This window comes from Carcharodon carcharias, chromosome 14 (assembly GCF_017639515.1).
Source record: "Carcharodon carcharias isolate sCarCar2 chromosome 14, sCarCar2.pri, whole genome shotgun sequence".
NCBI classification, from domain to species: Eukaryota; Metazoa; Chordata; class Chondrichthyes; order Lamniformes; family Lamnidae; genus Carcharodon; species Carcharodon carcharias.
This window is the reverse complement of record NC_054480.1, coordinates 120753480-120765610: the sequence shown is the minus strand read 5'-3', so window position 1 is coordinate 120765610 and position 12131 is coordinate 120753480. Positions and strand designations below refer to the sequence as shown.

The following is a 12131-nucleotide window of genomic DNA, read 5'->3' as shown; positions in this document are numbered from 1 at the left end:
TTCATCAATGGCCTTCCCTCCATCATAAGGTCAAAGTGGGGATGTTCGCAGATGATTGCGCAATGTTCAGCACCATTCGTGACTCCTCAGTCCATGTGCATATTCAGCAAGGCCTGGACAACATTCAGGCTTGGGCTGATAAGTAGCAAGTAACATTCATGCCACACAAGTGACAGTCAATGATCATCTCCAACAAGAGAAAATCTAACCATCTCCTCATGACATTCAAAGACATCACTGAATCCCCTTCTATCAACACCCTGGGGGTTACAAATGACCAGAAACTGAACTGGACCAGCCATATAAATACTGTGGCTACAAGAGCAGGTCAGAGGCTAGGAATTCTGTGGCAAGTGACTCACCTCCTGACTCCCCAAAGCCTGTCCCCCATCTACAAGGCACTTGTCAGGAGTGTGATGGAATATTCCCCAAACACAAGAAGCTTGGCACCATCCAGGACAAAGCAGCCCGCTTGACTGGCATTCCATTTTCAACTGCCAGTGGCAGCAGTGTGCACCATCCACAAGATGCACTGCAGCAACTCACCAAGGCTCCTTTGTAGCATAAGGACAAGGGCAGCAGATGCATGGGAACACCACCATCTGCATGTTCCCCTCCAAGTCACTCACCATTCTAACTTGGAACTATATCAACATTCCTTCACTGGCACTTGGTCAAAATTCTGGAACCCCCTTCCTAACAGTACTGTGGGTGTACCTACACTACGTGGACTGCAGTGGTTCAAGAAGGAGCACCTCACCAAGGGCAATTAGGGATGGGAAATAAATGCTGGCTTAGTTGGCGACGCCCACATCGCAGAAGCAAATATTTAAAAAAATTAAGATCTTCAATTATAAGTGATATTCTTGCTGAAACTGTGGGTAAGAGATTTACATTTCACATCTTAATTTCAGGTTATCAAGAATTGGAACCAACTACAACACCAATTATATCTTCACCTGCAGTCCGAGAAGGAGACTTGTCTTTTGAGCTTAACTTCACAATAATAAACAGAAATTTCACTGAAGCACTTAATGACCCCAATTCCCTTGAATATCAAAGCATTGTTGCTAATGTTACCAGAATGGTAAAGATTATTTTACAGTCACTGTTTGAAATTTAAACTTGTGCAGAAAACCAAATGCAACAATTACTTTGTTTTCTGAGTGAACTGTTAAATCTGTAGCACAGATTTATAGAGCATAAGAGAGTTTTTTGATCCACTATGCCCTGTAATCTGTTTCAAATGCGATGTAAAGACATGAAAATTTGACCAAGAATGTATTCTCAAACTGTGCTGTAGTGTAAGATGGAATTCTAACTTTCTCCAGAGTACACTGCATAATAAAGCAGTGAAAATTACAGAACAATTATTATGATATTTGTTGCACATGTACAAATATTCTTAATATATGTATTGTGGTTAAAAATCTTCATGAATCTTCAACATTTTCTGTTAGATTTATAACATATTTTTTGAAAGTTGTGCAATCTGTACTTACTATTGTACATGTTTTGCAGCTTAATGAGCTGTATAAAAACAGCTTTTTAAAGGACAGCTACCGCATCTGTAAAGTTACAGGACTGAGGTAAGATGGTTTACTTTGCATGTTAGGCTCTACTGAGATAAAACAAAGAAATTCCCTTAATATATTGAGCACTTAAACAGAATCCAAATCTGATTTGTGAACTATGGGTGGAATTTTATGGCCTCGTCACGGTGGGAATGCGGCCAGAAAATCCAGGCCGCAGGAGGGGCTATAAAATTCCACCCTTAAGAGATTATTACATACTAACAACTTACAGTTAAACTATTCCTTTGTGTAGCACAGATTTATAGAGCATAAGAGAGTTTTTTGATCCACTATGCCCTGTAATCTGTTTCAAATGCGATGTAAAGACATGAAAATTTGACCAAGAATGTATTCTCAAACTGTGCTGTAGTGTAAGATGGAATTCTAACTTTCTCCAGAGTACACTGCATAATAAAGCAGTGAAAATTACAGAACAATTATTATGATATTTGTTGCACATGTACAAATATTTTGAAATTGAGGAGATATGTTGATTCAAAGTTAACTTGATGTGCAGACAATTGTTATTTATATTGGGCAGGATTTTCTGCCTGTTGGGGGGGATGTTCAGGAGCAGGTGCGTATGGGCGATCGGGGGCGTGCCGCCATTTTACCTGGACGGGCCAATTAAGGCCCGTCCAGCGTGACGTCCACCAGGGAGCACTATGCGCTCCCTCTGCAGGCGGGGGGAGATTCCCTGAGCCGGGAGAGCGCTCTTTCGCGCATGCGCATGCGCATGCGCATGAAAGAGCACACTCATCTCCCTGAGGCTAAATGCTGCCTCAGGGAGATCGGCACCAAATTCAAAAATGGTCAATGGACAAAAATAAAATTTCCCTGACATGTCCCCTCATGTGACACTGTCACATGAGTTGGGACATGTCCAGCACTCTTATTCAAATTTATATTAAACTTTTAAAAACCCTCATGAAACCTCATCCTGCCCGTGGATGAGGTTCCATGCTTTTTCTGAAGCCCGCCGGGGCTCCTGGCCTGCTCGCCAACCTTAAGGTTGGATGGGCAAGTCCATTAATTACTTCAATTAGTTTTTTAATGGGCTCAATAGGCCGTCAACAGGTCGGTGGGCGCACAGCTGATTTAACTGCGCCCCCGCCGACCTGAAAATTGAAATGACGCGGGGTGACATCGGGAGTTCTGCCCAACATCATCCTACGTCATTTTACCCGCTGACATGTAGGGCCCGCCCCCCGCACGTCAAGCTGAAAATTCCGCCCATTGAATCGCTGAATCTTAAATAGTACATCAGCGCATTGTGGCCTGAATTTTACCCTGGGGGTGCACCCGAAGTCGGCCCAGCCGGAAGCGGACGTAAAACCTGCTCCTAGCTGAGATCGCGCTGTGAACGCAATCTTGCACTGGCTGGCCAATTAACGGCCAGCTAGCATGAAACGCGCCCGGAGAAAGGCCCAGCACTGCCTTAGGGGACGGGAAGTGTGGAGGGGGTGGGGTGCCGACATCACGGCAGGTGCTGCCTCAGGGAGCTGCAGACCTCCAAGTAATAGATTAAAGCACAAAAATGCTGATAAAAATGCCGACGCAGCACAATCAAGCACCTGAAAGCATACCTCATTAAAAAAAAATCCCCAGATATTTCTTTTCATTTTAAATCCTAATGGAGATTTTAACCTGCCCTTGGATGAGGTTTCATCAATAATGTAAAGCCTGCCTGGCAAATTGGCTCATCTGCCAACCATAAGGTTGGACGGGCCATGAAAAATCGCTTTCAATTGGGCCGTTAATGGGCTTAATTGTTCGCTTAATCGTCGGCGGGCGCACACCGAGCGAAATATCATGTGAGTGCACGATGACTTCGGGACACTCATCTGACATCATCTCGTGCGATCTGACACCCGTTGTAGTCGCGTGTGCGCCCACCCACGGGACGCAAAATTCTGGCCCATGTGTGCGCTCAAGTTATTCGGCTCATTTAGGTTATAAATGGTTTCCTTCCACAATCAATTTTCCTCCTTTCTTTCCATTAGAATCGGATCAGTTAAATGTACCTATATGTGTTACTTCAACCCATCTGCTGTAAATGAACCAGTGACAGAAGAACAAGTCAGAACAGAATTTGCCACCGGAACAAATGGAACAAACTTGCTTGGAAACTTCTACCAGTTGCGAAATAACAGTTTGGCAGTGGGTAAAGTATCGACTTTAATTGTATTTATTTGTAGTTTCCATCATTCCATGTTGATCATTAATTAATGCTATTCTAGGCTGGTTCATTATCCTGCATAATGTAGACAGAAGTAATTGTTCTTTGGGGGCATTTGGTTGAGTTACTTAGTAGTGTTGAACAGGATTGTTTAGTTCCTATCAAGAGAGCCAAATCTGGTATTAATGAGTTACACAGCTCATTACAAAGGTGATGTTTATAGATTCTCATGGAGACACATCTGCTCATCAAGAGCAAGATTCTGAGAGAGCTTTCCAGCAATCATTAGTAATATCAATTTGTTTTTATCTTTTCAGGTTTTGGGATGTATTTAATTAGCAATAAACATTTGTGTTGTAAAGTTAGTTTTTTTTCTTATAAATGTTAAGCCTGTCAACAACTTTTAAAAATAGCTTTCAAGATAATGTCATAACCAACATGATTTCTGCAAAATAGATGAAATGTTGAATTACATTTAATTGTAAAAAGAATGTATTTTACATGTTGCAATTTTAAGGAAAATTAAATTCAAAATGATTTCAACTGAGCATCTACAGAACAGCAGTAGTATAATGCAGGAGTCACTTGTTCTTGGAAATTTTGAATTAACTCTTAACTTACACTTCCTGGTTCAGACTCTGCGGCCACAAAATTTACCTCCTTTGCCCCCAGTTTGTTAGTGCTCCAAGTGACATTTTACCTCCAAAATGGTGTCCATAGCACGCAGTTCTGATGCGAGCCTCACCAGGTACTAATATCATTAGTGTGTTAGTGCACACGCAGAGAACATGGGGTAAAAAAAAAGAGTAGGCATATTGTGATGTCAGTCAATGTGTAGCAATGATTTGATGCCAGCACTGCCATTTTGGAGCTCAGTGGTCCAGCCAATGCCCTCTCTTAAGCTCATACTGCAGAACATGCATTCAGTAGCAGGAAGGAGCCCCCAGTAGCACTATTTAAAGGCACCAAGAACGACTATCATTTGGTCGCTGATTGATTTCTGCTGACTGTTGCTGTGTTTGTAAAAGTGGTTGGTGGCTTCTAGAGTTGACTAAAGCTACAAAAATCTACAGGGAGTGGTGTGTGGGCATTCGTCTTGGAATATGGCATGACAGGAAAGATATGCAGTGGGGACACGAAACAGGCCAAGCTATTCAAAGAGGAAGGAGGGGAAGAAGAGCCGTCAGCAGGAGGTCCTAATCACCAGGGTGTTCAGGGAGCAATTCTCCAACCTGAATCGCTGTGAGGAACAGTGTATCAGACATCCCAGCTTCCCAAAGTCTTTCCTCATTGAAATCCATCATGAGCTTCAGCCTCAATTGCAACCTCAGAACAGGGCAAGGGCAGCACTGCATTTGACTTTTCACACAATTTCAGAGTCAAGAATCTTTCCAAAGCAATTTTCCATTATTTGTGAAATACTGATTGCCAAATGTTTTCTTCCATACGTTTATCTGAATTCATTCAAATAAGGCCATACAAAGGATATTCCTTGAACCCACACTTTGGGCAGAACTTAATGCCCTCTCCTGTGGTGGGTTGATGGCAGGGGGCATTTAATCAGGTGGGAGGGTGGTGGGTGGGGACCCCACTGCCTTCCCACCTCTGTCCCAATAAAGGCATGGCGGGAAGACCTGTGGACAGCCATCCTGCCCTGCCACCAATTGAGGTCCTTAAGTGGGAAATTAATGCCCACATAAGGGCCTCATCTCACCTCTGCTGGTATTAACACAGTGTGGGTGGGTGACTCGCCGTGAGAGAGCCTGAAAAGCAAACCCTTTCGAGGTCGATTGTGGGCTTCCAGGGAGGTCCCTCATTCAGAGGTCCTCAGTGCATGATCAAGGCATCTGGCATTGGAAGGTGGGGCCTGCTGGGATACACTCCCTGCGCTTTCTGCCACATCCCTCCCCCACCATGAGCCCCTCCCACTATCACTCACCTGTGCCTGGATCCCTCAGCGATCCTAGGCTTCGGGTGGGTATAGTACCGGCAGCAGCTCCCACCTCCCCAGGCGTGTTGCCTGCAACAACAGCTGGCGGCCTCTAACTGGCCAGCAGCTCTCAGAAGGCGGAACTTGTGCTTCCTTGATCCCGATGAAGTGCCTGAGTGCCTTCCCAAAAAGAGGCAACAAGGGTCACAGTATGGCCCCGTCATCTCCATTAAATACCACTCTTCCAGTGGGGAACCTTGCTCAGAGAATCAGGACTAAGTTTTGTAATTCTGGACAAGATTTTGCCCCTGACGTGGGTTGGGAATTAAGATAGGCATCCAGGCGCGTAATCTTACACCACCAGTAGCATGCTGGCTTGTAGACACCATCCCACACCCAAGCCATTTTCAGAAAGGTTGTTTTGGGGGTGGAATGGCTACCTGCCTGCCAGCGGTGGGTAGCTTGTTAAGGTAATTAAAAACCAATTAAGGCCATTTTCAGAAGCCAACTGGAAAATTCCAGTCAACCTGTGGGATCCCTTGGCATCAGGAGCACAGTGGCTGCTGAGGAGGCCTCCCCACAGCAGACTGGCGTCCAGTGTACTAGGATGACTTTGAGGCTCCTCTCCTCCCACCACCACCCCCCCTCCCCAAATCCTCACCGATCTGGCCACAGGTGTAGCTGCAGGGCACCCTATAGTGCTTTCCCCTCCATAGTGGTAGTCCTGCAGCTCTGACTGTTTTTTAAAAATTAAAATTCTTTGGAAGTGCTGAGACAGCATCTCAAGATGGAGGGGCCTCCAATTGACCCATCCTGCTTCAAGAGCCCACCCAACATCTTTAATTGGATGGTGAGGCAGCTCTCCAACCACTAATTGGCTAATCCAGGCAAAATCAATGTTGAATGACTACCCCTGTAATGGTGCAAGTTGGGACCCGCATTCAGCCCGGACATAGGGAGTCTCGACCCATAATGGAAAATCCTGTCCTCTATCTCTGACTCCAATTCCCTTTAACTGGCCCCACTTGAAGTTCAAGATTGCAGAATTACCCCAGGTAGTTCCAAAACCATTAGCTAACTGGGTAAACACTGCACACTCATTTAAATTATGATGCATCAGAGGGAGGGACAAATTATTATTCAATTACATTTCACTATTAATTGTTCTGTATTTATTTTTTGCAGAAGCTAAAGCACCAGTCTTCACTGGCAGAATAGAAATACCATATTGGGGAATCATACTGATCGTGCTGGGCATACTGCTCATTCTATTTCTGTTATTCCTCTTATGTTTATTGGTAAGTATGTCCCAGTTTTCAATATTGTGCAGGTTCTCATTACAATGCTGACATCGAGAAATGTGCAGCATATAATGGAAAATAATCCGAGTGTATGACCAAGGCCAGCATGGAGGCATATTTATGTTCATTGATCAATGCAGTCACAAGGATTGTCGTCAAGGTTTATTTGAACATTGTATTCTGTACTTAACATGACAATCTGTTGGTTGTTCTTAAGAAGGAGTAAGTTATTTCAAGAAAAGCCCGGTTTTAAGATGAAACAAAAACACACCAGAATCTTCAGGTCAGCGTGCGGGTGCGGGCCCTGCTCACCGACGCTTAAAATGATGTGCGGTGACGTCGGGCTTGCGTCCCAGTGTCATCAAGTGTCATTCAGATCTTCAGTTCGGCAGGCACGCACTGGAGTCGGCTGTGCGCCCACCGAACTGTCAAAGGCCTATAAAGGCCATTTAAATATCAATTAAAATCCTTAACTGAGCAGCCCGTCCAACCTTAAGGTTGGTGGGCGGGCGAAGAGCCCAGGCGGCCTTTGCATTTATCATGAAACCTCATCCACAGGCGGGATGAGGTTTCATGAAAGTTTTAAAACTGCACCACAAGACCTCCCAATCAACATTAACAGCACCTCCCAAATCTTTAACTGGCTTGAATGAGCAGTGGAGGTTGAACTAATGACAGAAACCTATCCTTGATAACTTTTGTTTTCACAGGGAAGAAAATTTGGAACAGCCTTAAATCTGTGATCCTTGATATTCCAACGTTCAAGCTTTTTAACACAGGTCCATGAACTCTAGCAGCAAAGGGCTGAATTTTTCCATCGGCGAGAAGGGGCAAGGCCCGCTCGCCGACGCGAAAATGACGCAGGATGATGTCGGGGGTTTCTCCCGACGTCATCCTGCCCCATTTAAATATTCAGGAAGGCGGGGGCACAGCAAAATCAGCTATCTGCCGCCGACCTGTCAATGGCCAATTGAAGCCATTGACAGGATAATTAAAACAATTAAAGGACCTGCCCATCCAAACTTAAGGTTGGCGGGCAGGCCAGGAGCCCCAGCGGGCTTCTGATAAAACATGAAACCTCATCCACCAGCGAGATGAGGTTTTATGTCGGTTTTTAAAAAGTTTATTAAAGTTTTTGTGTAATTTATTAACATGTCCCATCTTGTGTGACATTGTCACATCAGGGTGACGTGTTAATGATTTTTTTTTATTTTTCTATTTTTAAAGTTTGAAAACCTTTCAGCGATCTCCCTGAGGCAGCACTTTGCCTCAGGGAGATATGCGCTTTTTTGCGCGCATGCGCGAAAGAGCGCATTCTCGCATTTGGGGAATCCCCCCGCCCCCCCACCCAAGCCTACACAGGAAGGGCATAGTGCTTTTTGGCGGACATCACGCTGGACAGGCCTTAATTGGCCCGCCCACTTAAAATGGCGGCGGGGCCCACTTCTCCGGTGGGGATCGGCTCCCCGCTCGCCAGAGATTGGGTTGGGCCCACCCGCCCGACAGGCAAAAAATTCAGCCCAAAACGTGTGAATTTTAAAAATTGCAGGGAACTGCATTGGGACAGCTCCCTGTCATTGTGCTGCTGCCAGGGACATTTCCCAGTGGAGTGCTGCAAGCAGACCAACTGTATACTCTACAGAAGTGGCAGCTGATTTCCATAATCAAAGATCCAATTAAGCACCATTTTACATAGTTGCTGGCATTGTGTGAATGGCAGAGTGGCCCCCACCATCTCGGGAGGCCAGCTTTATGGAGGCGGCCTTCCAACAGCAATCCAGGAGGCCATCAGAGCCAAAGTCTCCACACCCCACAGAGTGAGCCAAGGGCAAGAAGGACAGTCCCCGGAGCTCTACTGATTCCACCAAGTGGAGCATGCTCTGTGATTCCTCCTCGACCATTTGAAATTTAATTTTTAATTACCTGTCTGAGGGCACCTCTGTTTGGAGGAAGCCCAAGGTCTCCAACTTGCCCAAGCAGTGCCCACCTTTCCTGGGTGTGTTGCTGAGGCTTCAGGACTGCAGGTCCTCTGTTTGGGCCAGCAGCATCAGGAGGAGCCTGTCTCTAATTGAAATCTCTGAGCCCATTTCACTGCCAGCAAGTGCAGGCTTGGGACCTGCTTTTTACCCTGATGCCAGGGTCCCGAAACCCATGGTAAAATTCAGCCCATGTATTTTGTATCACAAAAAATTGTCCTTCAGCTATTCAATTTTAAAAATGCAACCTGCAGAATATAGTACAATAACCTTTATTTAACAAAGCAAACTGTAAAAGAGAGAGAGAAAGGCAGTTCACAGTGATAGACACAGATAATGCCACAGAATTTTATCTATAGAATTTATATAATGGTGAAAATTGAAATATCTGATATTTTACTAACATAACATTTTAATCTTTCAGATTGCATTATGTCTAAAAAAGAAGTATCATGGATCCTATGACACATTACAAAACCCTGCAGGAATCTACTTTCCACATCAGAAATACTACTGATAAAAAATATCACATATCATGCAAATTATGGAGCAATTAAAGTAGAAGAACATGACTATATTTATTTAGTTATTATGTCGTATTGAGCTCAAAATCAAGGATGTATACTTTTCACTGAAAACTAAATTCTGCCAAAAAGATGAATCCATAATAAAATAGAAACAGTGATAATTACAAATATCAGCAGAAATCATGGTTTCAGTTAACTATTTTAAAAGAAAAGGAACTAAGTTGTGATAAATATACGACTTCAATAGAAACTTCAATAACTAAATTAGATATATTGTACCATTCAAAGATTTGCCTCAGACTTGCAGATCTTTTTTGTACTGAATATTGACTCAGTGTAAACTACCTTATAACTAGGAAGTAATCGACTAAGGTGTTTTATTGTTGTGCTGTCATTGCTCATTTCACTTTCCTTATTAGTCATATTCCAATAAAAGCATATAGACTTCAGATGTTCTACATTCTACAGGGATACATTTAAAAGTTGACTTGGAGTATGGCACACAAGGAATAGTGGAATTCCTAATGTTAAACAAGACACTGTCAAAAGTGTCAAAAAGTTTCTGAGTCATAGGTTACTCATGTAAATCAGTTGCATTAACTTATTGCCACCAGTCTGACGTCTTCCACGTTATCTCAGATGTTATATTTATCAATTATCTTTACACAGACTTCGAAGATAATAACTATTACTGTTGTGATCTAAGAATTCCATTATATATTTATAATAGAGTATGTGAGATAATTTAGATTACATAATAAATAGACAAATGTATTTATATAAACTGTAATTTTCTGGGATCTGAAAATTTACAAAGTACTCTATTTTTGTAAGTTCTGGCATCCAAGAATAAACTATGCTTTGTAACATTTCCTTATTTTGTACCATTGCAAATATCTAGTTCATAATTCACATATGTTAGAGTATAACTAAGTTTTAGGTATATAACTTTTAGGTTAGAGGTTAAAGTACTAAATGTAAGATAAGCAGACAATCCTGATTGATAAACTGATCATCATTCTGATGTCAATGCAACTCAAACTTGAAGTTAATTATACTTAAAAGCTGATCTTTGGTCAGAAGGAGAAGTGTAAACACTTAAACAATCGATGACCCATCTTTAAACATTGGGTAAAGCCATGACATCCACAATTATTTGTGCAAGGAATATGTATGTATGGAAAATTATGGGGAGAAATTTAGCTTGTTGGGCAGGCGTGCGCCCAACCTGACAGCATAAAATGACGTGTGATGAGCATCCCGACGTCATCCTACACATGCGTGATATTTCGGTCGGCGGGTGTGCGCCGAAATTGGCAGCACGCCAGCCAACAATTAAAAGGCCCAGTAAGGACCTTAAAAAGGTAATTGAAAGAAATTTTTCACTGCCCATCCAACCTAACAGTTGGCGGGCAGGCGGAAAGGCCAAGCAGCCTTTGCATTGGATGAGGTTTCCAACAGCAAATAAAAATTTTAAAATTTCATTTATAACATGTCCCTCCTCGTGTGACAGAGTCACATGAGGGGACATGTTTTATAACATTTTAGAACTTTTTATTTTTTATTTTGTAAAATGTTCATCTCCCTGAGGCAGCTCTGTGTCTCAGGAAGCTTTTCTAGCATGCACCCGTGTGCATGCGCGCAGTTAGTGCTCGCCCCCCCTCCCCCCCCAACCCCCAACACAGGCAGCACTGAGCCTACCAGCATGAAATTGCAGTCTGGCCCCGACTGTGGACGGCGGTCGGCATCCCAATTGCCCCCGCCGAGGGAAAAATCCTCCTCTATGTGTGTATGTTGCCAGATGAAAAGAGATTGGAGCAGTTGGTCAACGAGGAGGTTCCTTAATAAGGACAGGAAGTCTGGAGAGAGGGCAATCGCATCCATTAACAATATGGGCTACAAGGAGTAGCATTGAAGATAAAATAATTCATTTTCATTTCTGTTTGAGAACATCCCAAAGCATGCCATGTTGTTATAGAGATAGACTGTGGGAGTTGGGAGGTTTTTTTGTTTAATTTATCTGGGTGTTTTCTCAGAAAGCAGGTAGTTGCTGTTCTGCTTTAGTGCAGGCTACATCTCACTGACAGGAGAGAGCCAACAGGAGAGGATTGTTGGTCAGGCCAGTAGTTCAGACAGAGAAAATACTAACTTTCTCGTTCACTGCATGTAATGCTTTAAGACCCAATCTCAGTTTGGAATTCGTGAGGGGAAAAGAAGCTGGAAGATTTCCCTAGTTTGAACCGAGAGGAAGAAATCTATAGTACAGCAATCTTGTAAATCAGGCCCCAGCCATTTTGCAAGCTTGATGCAGAAATAGAGCATATCAAAGCTATCCTGTGAGACAATGGCTGATAAAGTTATTTCTCACTGTATATTGCATTAACTTGCAAATGGGCCAAAGGCCACCACTTTGGGACCTGAAAAATTCCTGGTCTACCTGAAATTTCCCTGGAAAGGCAAAGTAACTCAGAAATCTGAATGACAGGTTAAGCAAGCTGTTTCATGCTGCTGCTATGCAGTGGCTTCACAATTTTCCATTAACAAAAAGACTGATTCCAAGATCCAAAATTCGATCTACTACACAATCAAGCAACGGTACGATGCCAGGACCCAGTGATTGGCTGATCAAATCAAACTGCACATT

At 43.4% G+C, this 12131-nt stretch overlaps 1 protein-coding gene across 1 annotated transcript in view; it reads left to right on the top strand.

The window, feature by feature from the left end:
- Positions 1-10248, top strand: part of LOC121287600 (mucin-16-like) — a 34742-nt gene extending 24494 nt beyond the window's left edge. The window contains exons 15-19 of the mRNA XM_041205527.1: positions 915-1087; positions 1522-1589; positions 3578-3738; positions 6869-6981; positions 9385-10248. Of these exons, the coding sequence (XP_041061461.1) occupies positions 915-1087; positions 1522-1589; positions 3578-3738; positions 6869-6981; positions 9385-9477 (608 nt within the window). The 3' untranslated portion in view covers positions 9478-10248. The remainder of the gene's footprint in view (positions 1-914; positions 1088-1521; positions 1590-3577; positions 3739-6868; positions 6982-9384) is intronic.
- Positions 10249-12131: the final 1883 nt, after the last annotated feature.